Source organism: Vanessa cardui, chromosome 7, assembly GCF_905220365.1.
Source record: "Vanessa cardui chromosome 7, ilVanCard2.1, whole genome shotgun sequence".
In the NCBI taxonomy this organism is placed as follows: Eukaryota; Metazoa; Arthropoda; class Insecta; order Lepidoptera; family Nymphalidae; genus Vanessa; species Vanessa cardui.
This window is the reverse complement of record NC_061129.1, coordinates 1342930-1357145: the sequence shown is the minus strand read 5'-3', so window position 1 is coordinate 1357145 and position 14216 is coordinate 1342930. Positions and strand designations below refer to the sequence as shown.

General features: G+C 31.2%; 2 protein-coding genes across 3 annotated transcripts; one reads left to right on the top strand and one right to left on the bottom strand.

The window, feature by feature from the left end:
* The first annotated feature begins 110 nt into the window (after nt 1-110).
* On the top strand, nt 111-6647 carry LOC124530846 (calcium channel flower). Of its 2 annotated transcripts, XM_047105177.1 has the most exons (6): nt 111-220; nt 301-421; nt 3218-3425; nt 4388-4498; nt 5184-5302; nt 6391-6525. In XM_047105177.1, the coding sequence occupies exons 1-5, from the start codon at nt 218-220 to the stop codon at nt 5299-5301; spliced, it is 561 nt and encodes a 186-aa protein (XP_046961133.1). In that variant the 5' UTR covers nt 111-217; the 3' UTR covers nt 5302; nt 6391-6525. The 2 variants fall into 2 exon arrangements, with proteins under 2 accessions (XP_046961133.1, XP_046961132.1); XM_047105176.1 differs by lacking the exon at nt 5184-5302 and having other exon boundaries at nt 6391-6647.
* Nucleotides 6648-11626: 4979 nt separating this feature from the next.
* On the bottom strand, nt 11627-12385 carry LOC124531069 (ragulator complex protein LAMTOR5). The gene has a single exon (XM_047105520.1). It carries the CDS (start codon nt 12266-12268, stop codon nt 11996-11998), a length of 273 nt encoding a protein of 90 aa, XP_046961476.1. The 5' UTR covers nt 12269-12385; the 3' UTR covers nt 11627-11995.
* Between the last annotated feature and the right edge of the window lie 1831 nt (nt 12386-14216).

The following is a 14216-nucleotide window of genomic DNA, read 5'->3' as shown; positions in this document are numbered from 1 at the left end:
ACATAAACGTAATGCACGAAAATATGTATCAATAAATTTAGTATCTAATGTTTAAATATTTTTATATGTTTGTCCGAATAATTTGTATCACTCTGTTGGAGACAGTATAACATTATATTTATTATCTACACGCACTCCGAATTCAGAATTATAGTGGGGAGGACTTGATGAGAAATAATTCTGACAGCTGACAAAGCAGTGAATTGATTTTTCGAAAATGGTAAAATTTAGTCAGATATTTAAATTTTTTATATATTAGTTTAAATTAAGTGTAAATAAAAATGTGCATTAAAATTACAGTCGTTCGCAGACAAGATATCGATGCTTATGGATCGGCCAGGGGGCGACAATGCCCAAAAAGATGACGTTCCTTGGTGGATGCGCTACGCTGGTCGGGGGTTGGGAACAGTTGGCAGTTTCAGTACGTATTATTTTATGTTTTTCAGATGTATCATTAAATGTATGAATATAAAAGATTATTTGTATACATTAAGTATATACAATTATAATATAATAGAAGAAAATATCTTTAATATTTTATCTTATCAGCTCTCTTATTGTCCAAACAGCCCTAAAGTATTATTTTTAAAGCGAATGATCGAATTTATTTCAACTCGTCGAGTAAACATTGTTATCTTGACTGACATTAAAAGCTTTGTAATATTAAATTAAACAATGAAATTATATCTGTATATATATTTTTTGTGGTAAAATAACAGGACAGTCTCCTGCATGCTACTTGAATGATTATTCGAAAATTTATGTCAAATATTGATTTGTCATAATTTTTTAATTTGATAATAATCCAAGTAATATATTAAGTTGGTAATAAAAATCGTAGTGGGTATCTAATCGGAGTCAACTTGTAGTCATTTAAACACCCACTTTCAGTTTTGAGTTACTTCGAGCATTACATAAGGCAGTTTTTATGTCTTAATTCATTATGAATAATACACTCTTTTTAACTGTTATATACCCTTTCTCTTATTATATACTTCACTCAATTTAAAATGAAGGAGTATTTCCTATTTATTTATTTTACGCTATGTCATGAATATTTAATTTTTAAGAATGTCTTATACTAGTATTTATAAATAAACAATTACCATCACATGGCTAGAAAACCATAAGTGTTTTTTCTTATCATTTTATGAGCAATTTTAGCAGTATCATTGCATATGTATATATGTTTGTAAATGTGACCATCAAATTGTAAATACTGTTGATTATTATCTATTTTACAACTTTATAATCTGCCCAAAGATTGGTTCGTAGTAAATATACAGATAATTTTGATAATTAGATTAGATTGTAACATTTATTAATTAAAATATGCAAGTTTATAAATTGGTTAATTTAAGTTAATTTTCTTTGAGTACATAATGCTTTACCAACCATAGTGTGTCTGTTACAATAAGAATTATAAGCAAGAATAATAATCACAATGTATTTTAATCTAAGTTATGAAAATATATTTTGGGATAAATATATTGAATATATGTTTGACATGAATATGGTTCAATATTAGTAGTGGCTTGCAGTATTACCTGAACTTTATTCAAAATATACATGCAATATTATATTACATATACATAAATATAACAAGTATTTGCCTACATCTTGCTTTATTTATAGTTAGAATTTTATGATTCTTGCTCTGCTCCTTAGGGTCTCAGTGTGACTAGTAGCAATTATTCTTGAGATAAATACATTCAATGATAAAAGTCTCCAGCTTTATAATACAAATATTCAACATTTCAAACTGCTACAGTTTACAACTTACATTTTAATTGTGATTGAATAACATATCTGGTTGAACTAATTAATTCTTTTCATATTTAAATAGTGTAATTGTTATTGTAATTAAGATCAGAGTCTATAGTTTTCTGTATTGTCAATAGATATGTCTATCTATTGAGACTAGAAATCGTAGTTACAATTGGAAAGTTAAGCTAGTAATTATATAACTATATTGTTTATATGTTGTGAGTCTTATTGAGATTTTGATGGATTTTGAGTTTCAAATGTTCCAATTCGATTGTTAGATATGTTTTTCATATAGTGTTGGTTTTCAGAGCTGCCATTCTATGCTAATATTATAAAGATTAAGATTTTGGTTTAAACACACTCAACCTCAGTATTTGTTACTTTATTCACTTATTTGTTTTTAAAAAAATATTTTTGCATTGGAAAGGTTATTGACTAGGTATGTGATTTCAATTTATAATTTTTATCTCTTCTTCAAACTCAGTCCCACAAGTTTATCGAGCCCTAGGGCTAGCATCTGATAAAAAATACGTTCATAAAAAAATGATTACTATCGAGCTACACTTTCATATAGTAAAATTAATTACATATTCGATTCTCGGACATAACGTAGACCCAATATTCGGCGGCTAGTGGCACATTAAATGTAATTACTCCAATTATTGCTTTCAGTTGTGTTAAGTCAATTATGTACGTTAGAAAATAACAACTTCGTACTACCTTTACTATAGATACGTGCTATCGTTTTTCTTTTAAAGGTTTTATGTGTAGGATTTATTTTTACTCGGTATATTTTTGTAAAAAAAAAAGAGTGAAATACAAATTAATAATTCTTGACTACTGTTACAGTAACTGCTCCCAGTTGGGCATTAAATGTAAATGAAAAAAAGAGGTAAGTATCAATAGAATTAAAAACGATGATAGCTTATAACCATTTACGGACGATACCGCGTCGATCGGTTGCTCTCATACCATACGTTCAGTAATTTTCACGTGATTGACGTACAAAGGAATAAATCATATATAGATTATTAGTTATACCGGTTGAATTTAACTCATCAGTCGAGTAATGCTCGGTATATTTCGGGAATACTACGATATCTCGATCAACGAGACTAAAGTATAACTAGCAGTTACGTCGATCGGATTCATCTGTAGGTATCTTAATGTTGCAGGATGAAATTGAACATAATGACCTAGTTCGTAAGTTAGATTGTACTAAGAAGAATCGACAAGATTCTATTCGGTACATTGGGGTTGTTTCCAAATATCATCAAATTCTAGCAAACTTAGAACAGTCATCGATTCAGCTCAAGACCTTTCCAATTATGCTAAAAAAGGAAAAAAATGTCATATAAATACGCTGGAGAAAATATTTTCCATATTATCATAACAATATAATGACGATGAAAACAAAAATCTCGTACAATATATATATTTTTATTTCCAGTCGCCATAATCTTCGGTCTCATCAATTGCACTGGCATTATATTGATGAATGTCAGCTGTTTGATAGCTGGCGTTTGGCAGATGTTGGCTGGTTTCATAGTGATTGTGTGCGAGGCGCCGTGTTGCTGTTTCTTCATCGACTACGTGCAGACTCTCTCCGATAGGGTTGAGACACGCCCCTACTGGAATAAGGCAGCATTATATATCGGGTGAGTTTTAGCCTATTTAAATTGAAAAAAAGAATAAGGATAACATTTTAAGTTAACGTGGTTATTTTTATTACTAAAGTTATTAATTTCGGGATATTTACCATGTTTTTTATTTTTATTCGGTGGAGCTCGATATTTCGACATTATCTACGAATGTCTTTTTCACGAGAGTCATCATCGAATAAAAATAAAAAATATGGTAAATATCCCGAAATAATAACTTTAGTAAGAATAAGGATAATCAAACTTTTAATTGAGAAGAAGATTGAAGCAAAGCATCTAAAATCAAAACGTCATCGGGTCAATGACCTAAAATTATATACAATCAAAAGACTTGGCCTGCACCCAACAAAACACAAAGGTACATCAAAAATAAAACCATTACAAAAATTAGTGAAGATACAAAGCCAAATATTACTTAAATATCATAGGGATACGGGGACGATGCTGCTTTGCTTATTTTCGATGACGTGTGGGAAGGATCTGGATCTTTGAGTCCCGGTGAAGTACATAGAGTCGAGATGGCCCAGTGGTAAGAACGCGTGCATCTTAACCGATGATTGCGGGTTCAAACCCAGGCAAGCACCGCTGATTCATGTGCGTAATTTATCTTTATAATTCATCTCGTGCTCAGCGGTGAAGGAAAACATCGTGAGGAAATTCTGCCACATGTGTATTCCACCAACCCGCAATGGAACAGCGTGGTGGAATATGTTCCAAACCTTCTCCTCAAAGGGAGAGGAGGCCTTAGCGCAACAGTGGGAAATTACAGGCTGTTGTTGTTGTTTGTTCAAGTACATAGACTCCTTTATGTGATTTATCCCTTGAGGGGGTAAAATGAAAAGGACACATGTTTGTGTGCTATAGGTAAAATTTTGAGCGGGTAAAGCCGCTGTTTCAGCTAGTGTATATATAATACCACGTGATCGAATTAAATATAATAATGCATTGTTTGTTTCAAGTTTGTCGCTTCCTCCGTTCTTCATGTGCTTCTTCAGCGTGAGCACGTGGCTCGGCAGCGGTATGATATTCGGCACTGGGATTATATACGGGATGATGGCGCTCGGAAAGAAGTAAGTTATTTTCTGTTTTGCTTTTATTTACTGTTCTAACAATGTGTTGGGTTTTAATATGGTACTAATAATTGTTGTTTTTAATAACGTGTTGTCCCTGTCTAACACTTACAAAGGGCTTTTGAGCGAGTGTGAAAGATGACTTGGAACTCAGTAATACAGTCGTTTAAGTTGAGTTTCTCTTGTTTTAGCGGGTGTTTTGTTAAATCACTTCTCTCGTTCTGTCATAAGTTATTTGACATTTGATAGACGAAGACAGTATTATTTAAATCATCTCCTATACCCCTAAAACAACTTTTTTAGATAAAAGCGAATTGATAACTGAAATATGACGGTTTACTTATTAGTTATTATTTAAGTTTTATAATGTTACACGAAACTAATGTTTATTATCGATGGAAATATATTTGATATAAATAAAAAATATTATTAAATTTACTATCGTCGTTAAAGTAAAAATTTATATAATTTTATTGGTAACTCGAGATTTTTGCATAAACACAACTATTGGTCCCGAGACTGACCTTGCATCTGATATAGTTTAATATAGTGATCCAGATACAAAAATCGCTCTGTAGACGGGGGACGAGTTTTCGTATATTGTCCTGTTGGTTACGGCACGTGTGTGTGCGTGCGTGCTTGTGTGCGTGTGGTAACGAGTAACACCGGTCGGTTGGGGCGCTAGGGGCTCGCGGGACGACATGGCGGCCATGGCGGCCGGCGGCAGCACGCCGCCCGGGCCCGCGCCGCAGGACCACACCGTCACCCTCATGGAGGACCCTGACGTGTGGCGCCCTAACTAAGGCAATACCGCTGCTAGCATGGCCTCCGCCCATATGCATGTTGCACGTTCCGTAGATGTTCACAGCTGTTTTGTACGATAGAGGCGCCCGAGAGTTTTCGTGGTCTTATTGGAACTAGCTTGTTTGATCTGTAAAGCTTCTACCGTACTTGCGTTTGAGTGAGTCGATTTAACGCCAATTGAGTATAATGTTTCGTATGTTAATTTATATGTATGAAGTTTTATTTTACAATTTACGCGAAGGTCGGGTCTGGGTCTAGCTTTACAGGTTAAACGGTATCTCAGTTGTAGTTGCTTGATCGCACTGATTGATGTCTTGCATTATATTACCGCATGATCGCACTAGAGGACTAAGTTTTGATGTCACTTATTAATTACTTATACTTTCACGTTTTTCTTACACTGAAGGCAAGTTGTTTTTATTTATACGTTCAAGCACCAGTATGAATTATATTTTATTACAGCACATCGGAATTATTGCTATTATTGCTACTTATTTATTCTTGTTTAGTTTCTCTTCGATGTGTTCTTTTTTCTATACTTAGCTTTGTTTCAAATTCAAAACAATATCTTAGATAAAGACCGATTGATCGATTGATCAGTTCAGATCAGTTTTTTTTGAAAAGGTCAAAAAAATGCGGTCTAATTTATTTTACCATTAATATATATTTTTTCGTTTGGGGGTAATATAAATAACAAATTTATTTTGGAAACTATTAACTTTATATATATGTTTGATACGAATACAAAAATAACTTATTAATTGAAAGTAAAATCAATTGGATTTATACTGCAGTAGTTTAATTATTTTAATAATATAGAATCTTCACACGATTATGCTAAAACTGTTGTAGATTTTTTTTGCCGTTAGACGTTAGACTTAGAATTTATATGCACATGAGTTGTTAAATAATGGAATGGGTCAAATCAATTGGATTTATACTGCAGTGGTTTAATTATTTTAATTAAATAGAATTTTCACACGATTATGCTAAAACTGTTGTAGTTTTTTTTTGCCGTTAGACTTAGAATGTATGAGCACATGTCTTGTTAAATAATCGAATGATGGCTAATCGTCCATGACGTGTAGGGCGTCGATAGATGACATGCGGACGTCGGCCGCCAATCTGGAGGCGGGCGCGCCGCAGCCCAGCTCGGCTCCGCGCGCCACGCTCGTCACAAACGAGCAGCCCTTCAGCTTCACGGGCCCTCCCGCGCACTGACGCCCCTAGGTTAGCATCCTTCAAGGTCACTCGTGTCGACGCCGGTCGGGATTCGTTCCCAGCTGTATTTATCGCTTGTCGACCAAAATATTTATGTTCACTCCTCCTTTGAAATATTTCAGTGGTATATCTTAATAAATAGGTTTTTGAATCATTTTTGATAAAAAAATATTTAATGAAAAAAAAGGTTTTCAACAGATTAAAATATGTTGTCTATGACATTTAATGATATTTGAATATGTGTTTAATCCTAATATGCCAAAATATAACATAATCGATATGGCAGCTTTTGACTTATGTATTTATATGGCGTTTCAAGCGTATGCTACATTCCAATATTGTCCTCGTTATGTTAACAATCTTTTTAACACATATTTGAATTAATTACAGTTAAGCCGAATGAGTATGTTCTGCGTTAATTAAATATATAAATTTTGGATATTTCATTTTTATGAAAATAATAAAAATACGAGATAAACTGACTTACCAACAAACTTGTACCGTCAGAATAAAAAAGAAAAAGTATCCTTAGGGTCTGAAATCATTTTAGAATTAATAGTAGCTTATAATAAATAAAAACGGTTAAATTATAATAAAAGCAATGAAGGTTATACTGAAAATAAACTACACCCTTTTGTACTCTCAAATAGACAATTTTTCATAGACAATTTTCTAACATTTCTTAACACTTACTCTACTCTTTACTAGCTTTTTAATTTCTTGGCAAATGATCAGATCCATATAAGACTGTTACAATTGATTATATACTTAGTAATAATCAATAAAATAATTCGATGAATTGAGTAGGTAACATAAACTCACTTAACAATATTAACAAAGAAGTAAGAAACAAATACATATTTATTTAAATAAAAAGATTGTTAACACGATGAGGCTCGAATTGGAAATGATCACAAACATATCCAGTTTGTTGCTTATGTTACCGAGTTGCGCGTTCATTATAAAATAATTGAAAATATTATGAATTATTGTATTTTATAAATTGTATAATATAAAGCTGTTGCCGGCTTATTAATTATCTACTAATTATTAATGTAGTAAAGGCGTAGCGTATACCATTAAATTGATTGGGATCTGACATATGCATAATATAAGGGGATGGTCTAACGAAAACGCCTTGCTGTCAACACTACTTGTGAACAAAAACTGGGTAAACATTGATGCACATTGATCTTTCTGGAAGACTCACAGGGCTGGATTAATGGGCTACTCATAGTGGTAACTTTCTAAGAGGCCCTTCTGAAATTACTAATAAAAAACCCTAATTAAAAAAAAAGGAAATTCTTACAAAACTAACGAAGGGTACTCTTTTATTAATATATATATAAAAACTCCTTTATTGCTCCAGGATCTCGAGACTGGTATCCAGTCCTGGCCACATCCATCGCATTTGGAAATTAAAAAAAAAAGTGTTGCCCACTTAAATTTGACACAATGTCGGCCATTTTTATTAAGCCCCGCCCATAAGTCAGATCCCAATAGCTCGTTTCAAAGTAAATTGTGAGGTTTGTTAAAAGTATAATTATTAGAATGTTTCTATTTACACATATTGTGTACGAGTGTTGTAGGTGATCGAACATTTCTCATATTCATGTCATGTCTATTCATTCGTAACTGTTATTTATGAACGCACTCATTACACGTTAGTGGAAATGTATAGGATATTCTTGTCGGTGGTTTTTGAGACAGGGTTAGTCCTGAGGCTACTAGTATCGTCAAATCTACTACCAATATAACAATATGCGCTGTAGCTTTCTCATAATCGAAATACCTGCTTTGATTGTGGTACACATCTTGCCCATTTGTTTGATCCTCGGACTATAGGAATTGGCCAAGTTTAAATTGCTGATGAATTGCGTCAGAGAGAATCTTTACCCAAACAGTGACTTTTGTTTTCAGTCCCATACTCAAATGATACCATAGCTTGATTTATGGTTCTCTATGCTACCAAGTAATAGGCTGTATAGAAACCGAAATCATTCTCAAGCGATTCGTCCTCTCTGCTGTAGTTTACGTTCTTTTTGGTACCAATAATTTTGATAAGTGTATATTGGTCTCCCAGTGAGTGCAGAGAATATAACCCAATAAATAAGTAACGTGTTGTACCTGTCGTTTCTAGTAGCAACAGGATTATCCATCATATTATCCTCTATGTGTTTCTCTGCCAAGACATATATGCTTAAATACATGTGTGGATGTACTGTGTCGGATTGTGGGACATTGTGAGTCTACTATGGCATATTAGCTAGTCGAAAGTAGAGTCGTCAGGTGATTCACGTTCGTAGGAAGTGTTGAAAAGTTTCTTATAAGATATTCCCATATTCGACGACAGATGTTTATGAAGGCCTATTTAAAAAATAATTATCGATTTGCACTAAAATAGTTCTAGCAATTTCTGAAATATATTGTACAGAGCTAAATCATAGTTCTTTACATACATAAGTATGAAATAGATTGAATAATATTAACATAGAAGATATAAATGTAAACTATATCGATAAATTATTGATGTAATGTGAAGTCGACACATTTCTGTGTGGCTTAAATCCTGCGTTCAGAAATGGACCAAAATTATTAATAGGTCATAATGGAAGGACATAATTATTTTGAATATATTTTTCAAGTTCGCAAGAAGTATTACGGTATTTCAGTCGGCGAGTTCTTAGTTTGGTTTTTATCTCTACATATCATCCTTTTTTGTTTTTAGACTGTTATTCAATGCATGAATATAGCGAACTCTTAGATAGCTAATTGTATAGTCAGTGATAATCATAGTTGTTTTTATTTCAACGAAATCAGTGTTGCAAAGTTATTTGAAAATTATAAATAAACCTAAAGAAGTATTTAATGGGTTAAATTGTTATAAGAAATGAATATGAGAACTAAATTAAATTAATATTGGTTAACAAAATTTGTACGAATTATATTTTAATCGCTTTACTAATCTACTAATTAATATAATTTCGGTATTAAACATTCCATATGTATGGTCTCAATATTATTAAAAAAAGTATTGTATTACTAGCAAAATTGCTTTAAAAACAGGTCGAAACATGACTGAACATTCTTTTATCCATTCTTTACTTATTAGGGATTTATTGATATTTATTTTTAGTTCTAGCAACATTGTAAACAACGTCAATTTTGACTGCCTACTTTGAAAAGTTTTTGAACTACTAATAAAATTAGCATAAATAAAGTCGTCATATGTCGTTTTACAACTTAATGTATGGTTTACTACCATTAGTAACGTTACGGTCGGACATTGAGCAATATGACGTTGATTAAGATATTTTTTATCATCTAAATCATCCAAAATTATACACTACAATATAACTAAAATAGGCCATTTCAAATTATGCAATTTTCTTGAGATGTATTTATTGGAAAAAAAAATATTAATGTAATAATATTTGTCTGAAATTATTCATTTTCGTATCAATTTTAATTCTAGAACTCCAGACCTACACAACACTATAACATGTATTCAGTATGTTTTCTAAGATTATTCACCGCTGTTATTATTGAAATGAATGTTATATGCCTCTGGATATATAATAAAAACAATGAAATTTGTACAAAGAAAAAGAAAACTTCGTAAAAATTCAACTTAGCGTTGTCTTGCATAATATGAAAATAAAAAAAAAACAACATTAATCTGTTAATATTTCTGATTGTAATACGATGTGTTTAATATCACTGTTACCAATTGATATTTTTTTATAAAATATATAGTAAAAAGGCATTGGATATAAAGAAGTATTATGCACATAGAAAGACCCTAGTCTATAGGTAATGTTATATCTAGGTTAAAAACTTTGCTCATACCGCCAACATTGTTTATATTTGGATGTTAGTGTTGCCAGTAAGTTTTATTTATATAAAAAAAAAATACTTCGTCCTATTTTAATTTAGATCTGGCAACATAATACGAATGTCACGATTGTTTAAAATGCGTGCTTCCCTAATTTTAATTATTTTATATTTTAAATATCCTACCATTTTAATTATTTTTTCATATTATTGTATGATAGTTTATTTCTAAGTGTAATCATTGAAAATATTCCTTTATTTAATAGTTTTGTATATAATGATAGAATCTATTGTTATAATTAGTCACATTTTAGCATTTAAGTTTTAAAGTCCATGAAAATAAACTTGGTATGTCTGCTTATGAGTTTCCATTCTCAGTAATCAATTTTATATTTAATTTAATTCCAAGTTTATTTCAGCAAGTTATAATAAATATCATAATATTGTAATCGTAATAATAAAATGGCATAACAGTAATTGTTACACAAGTAAATATATTTTTTATAGTCTTCACTCATATCCTTTCCTACGCCTTATTATGACCAAACAGCTTCAATTGTACTGATTATGTAAAAATGATTGTAAAGTTGAAGATGTTCTATTTTGTTAATTTTAGTCACCTTGTTGGTTAGTTAAGGATATGCGTGTTAAATACACAATGTTATTAGTTCTAATATTATAGTCTTCAATAGAAAATATGGGGGTGTCAATTTATGTCGATTCAAAATATTCTCGTTAAATGTATCATCCTCCATTAGTTAAAGATATACTGTTATTTTTGGACACTTGGCATAAAGTGACATCTCTGGTCATATGTTGCAGGTAGCTCGCATCAATGTATGGTATGGTAAATATATAGATTGTAGTTACGGTTACTGCATTGTTCTTGTCGATAAATGTTAACACTAGGAAGGCATATCTGTAATAAATGTGTGTATATTATTTACAAGTTTTATTTAACCTGTTAAACAAGGTGTGGTTTTTTAATTTCCATCTGGTCATCTTTGATCAGTCCATCAAGTCAGTCTGGAAGCTTGGATTTAGGAGTGTTTATACTCAAATCCATTGGAGAGCATGTGATGCTGAACCTGCCCCTGAACTATATATAGATTCGCTACTCATCAGGTTATGAGTGACATAATTTAATGTTTTAATATATGCACTTGTGCACTATTAAATGTCTTTTAGTGGATATTGAATCTTATCTTGTCCTCATGAAAGTATGTAATATTACCTTTATGTAGAAAGTTAAATAAAATTAATTACTGATAATAAGAGCCTTTAATAATATGTACATTTTTTCACTTAACAATACTCATCATTTTTGTTATGATTGCATAAACAATACAAGTGAAAGCTAATATAACAAGTAAATTTTAAATTTCCGTTAATATATGGTTGAAAATATAAATTTCAATCTATTATAAATATATAATAGGCTAACAAAAATTTAAACTAGATGCTTTTACAGCTCACATTAAGTTATGCCTTATTATCATAACAATATGGCAGGTTTAATTACAAAAGATATAATATCATTTTTAAATAACACTGAAAGAATAATATAGCTTTATAAAACTCGTAATCTTAACACAGCCGTTAAGTTATTCGATCAACAAACAATTATATACTTCAACTTCACGCCTTCTGTTTATAAACGGCTCCCGTGATGGTACCGTGTCTTTGTATCAAACATATTTTAGTATCCGTTTCCAAGCAGACGGTAGGTGGTTTAAAGTTCGGTTGTATTTTGCATGCTTGTTCGGAAAGAGCTACGATGAGGCCCGCAGAATCAACGTGTGCTGTGCCTTTTGACGCTAAGCAGAGGCCCTGATGATCTGCTACTAGACACCCGCTCACGTTAGGAGTCGACATAATTTCTTCCACAACCTTGTCAAGTTCCTTCTCCATTTTTTTTGTTACAAACAATGTTTGTTGCTTATGATCACTGATGAAATGATGATTAATAACTTTATTTTGACTTACTTCGGAAAGTTTGGCAAAAGTCAAAAATGATATCTGTCGCACTGACAATGTCACATTAGACGGATGTTTGTTGCTTGTTATAATAAATGAAAAATATATAATGATAAACTTTTAATATTATTGTTTAAATAATTTTGAAAATAGTAAAGATAGAGAAATCATTTTATTTTTATTATTAAAATGTATGCAATATATTAAAGATTGATAGACGCCCTTAATAGTGATATTAATATAAAAAAATGAGTGAAATATGTTCATTATTTAGTGGATATTTTTTGTTAATATTGTTTTTATGTTTTTAAATTTAGTAGAGTATTACTACAACAGCAGGCAGACGAGTAAAAGATATAAAATGATTAATAGTTATAAATTCGTGAACAGAGAAAAAAATCACAATCGTTAAAAAACTGGTTTATTGTTTGCGTTCGAGACAAGTTCGTGATATAACAACGTTAATTCTGTATGTGACTTTTTATTTAAATATAGTTAAAGTTGAGAAATTATCTATTTCAAGATATATTTTGTAACTAAGTTAGTGTTACACGAAACATCCTTAATATTTAATAGCAACATTTGTATAGCCTTTATTAGGTTAATTTCGGAAGTTATATTTTGATTTTTGGAGCACATCACAAATTCATCCATACCCAGAAGCCTAAAAGGATATATTTCTTATGCGATATTATAAAACGCTTTCTACTAAAAATGTATATAAATATTTTTTGTGTATCTACACTATACAATAGGCGCTGTTAAAAGAAGTAATATAAACTTGCTTTTATGACTAAGTACAATTATTTCTCTATTCTCGATTATCCTCCGATCAAAATAAATTTCCATACATTTAAAACAATCTTAATCTGATACCTCATCAATATTTTGTAGTTTAAAGATTTCTATTATTAATCACCCTTAGCATTGATTTTGTAATATCTGTTTCTAATAACTCACTATTAAAATTCCTTTTTTGTAGCCTTAATTTTGTTCAACCACAACATTCTGAGTTCACATAATTTTTATAATATCTAATGATGACAAGAAACTAGCTAGACCCAAAGAAACCACAAGATAGGTAATTTCTTACAAAATATGGTTAAAATCATGAAGGCTAAAATTTTAAGCGGAATAGTACAATCCCTTTTTATAAATGCTTATATGGATTGTACCTATGTAGGTACATAATTATCAAAGCAACTAAGGCAATGAACATTACGATTGATACACGATTGATTGTTTTTTAGTGTCTTCTTTAATCGTTACTAACAAATGAGATTATTAAAAGATCATTTTGCTAAGTCAAAATTTTGGAAAGTAATTGCATTAATTAAGTATAACGAAATTCTGTCAGTATTCTCATTGTTAACTTTTTCCACACGTAATTAGTGTATTAAGAGTTAAGACCCACAAGTTACCTGTATAATGATAAGTCTGTATTAGTTAGTTTATTAGTAAGTGTATATTCCTTAATATTTCAAAACGTTTCTATTATTGTGATCCGGTGTAGACACACGTAAAAAAATAGATTAGGGTGTAATATTTGGAAATTACTGCTTTTATTACTTAGTTAGATATATATTCATAACCGTACAATTCCTCCATTTACTTAGACAGATATATTTTTTAACCTTCAGCTTTCTGGTGTCCTAGGGGTAGGTAATCCAGGTTAAGAGGCATTAACATAGTTAGATTACAGAGCGATGTCCTCTAATCATTGGTATCGAGGCTATGGGAGGGACAAGATGACGTCTTACGGAACTCCAAATCGATACTGACACTAATCCTTGCAAGGATAGTTCTTGTCCAATCTCGTATTGTTGTCAATTTGTGTCCGTTCTTAAACGGATATTATCCAAAACAACTTGCATTATCGCAA

Excerpts from the sequence above, each read along its gene's own strand:
- LOC124530846 (XM_047105176.1), top strand. Across the intron at positions 422-3,217 it reads GGGAACAGTTGGCAGTTTCA|TCGCCATAATCTTCGGTCTC; the intron begins GTACGTATTATT and ends TTTTATTTCCAG. Across the intron at positions 3,426-4,387 it reads AAGGCAGCATTATATATCGG|TTTGTCGCTTCCTCCGTTCT; the intron begins GTGAGTTTTAGC and ends GTTTGTTTCAAG.
- LOC124531069 (XM_047105520.1), bottom strand. The coding sequence starts at position 12,268 with ATGGAGAAGGAACTTGACAAGGTTGTGGAAGAAATTATGTCGACTCCT.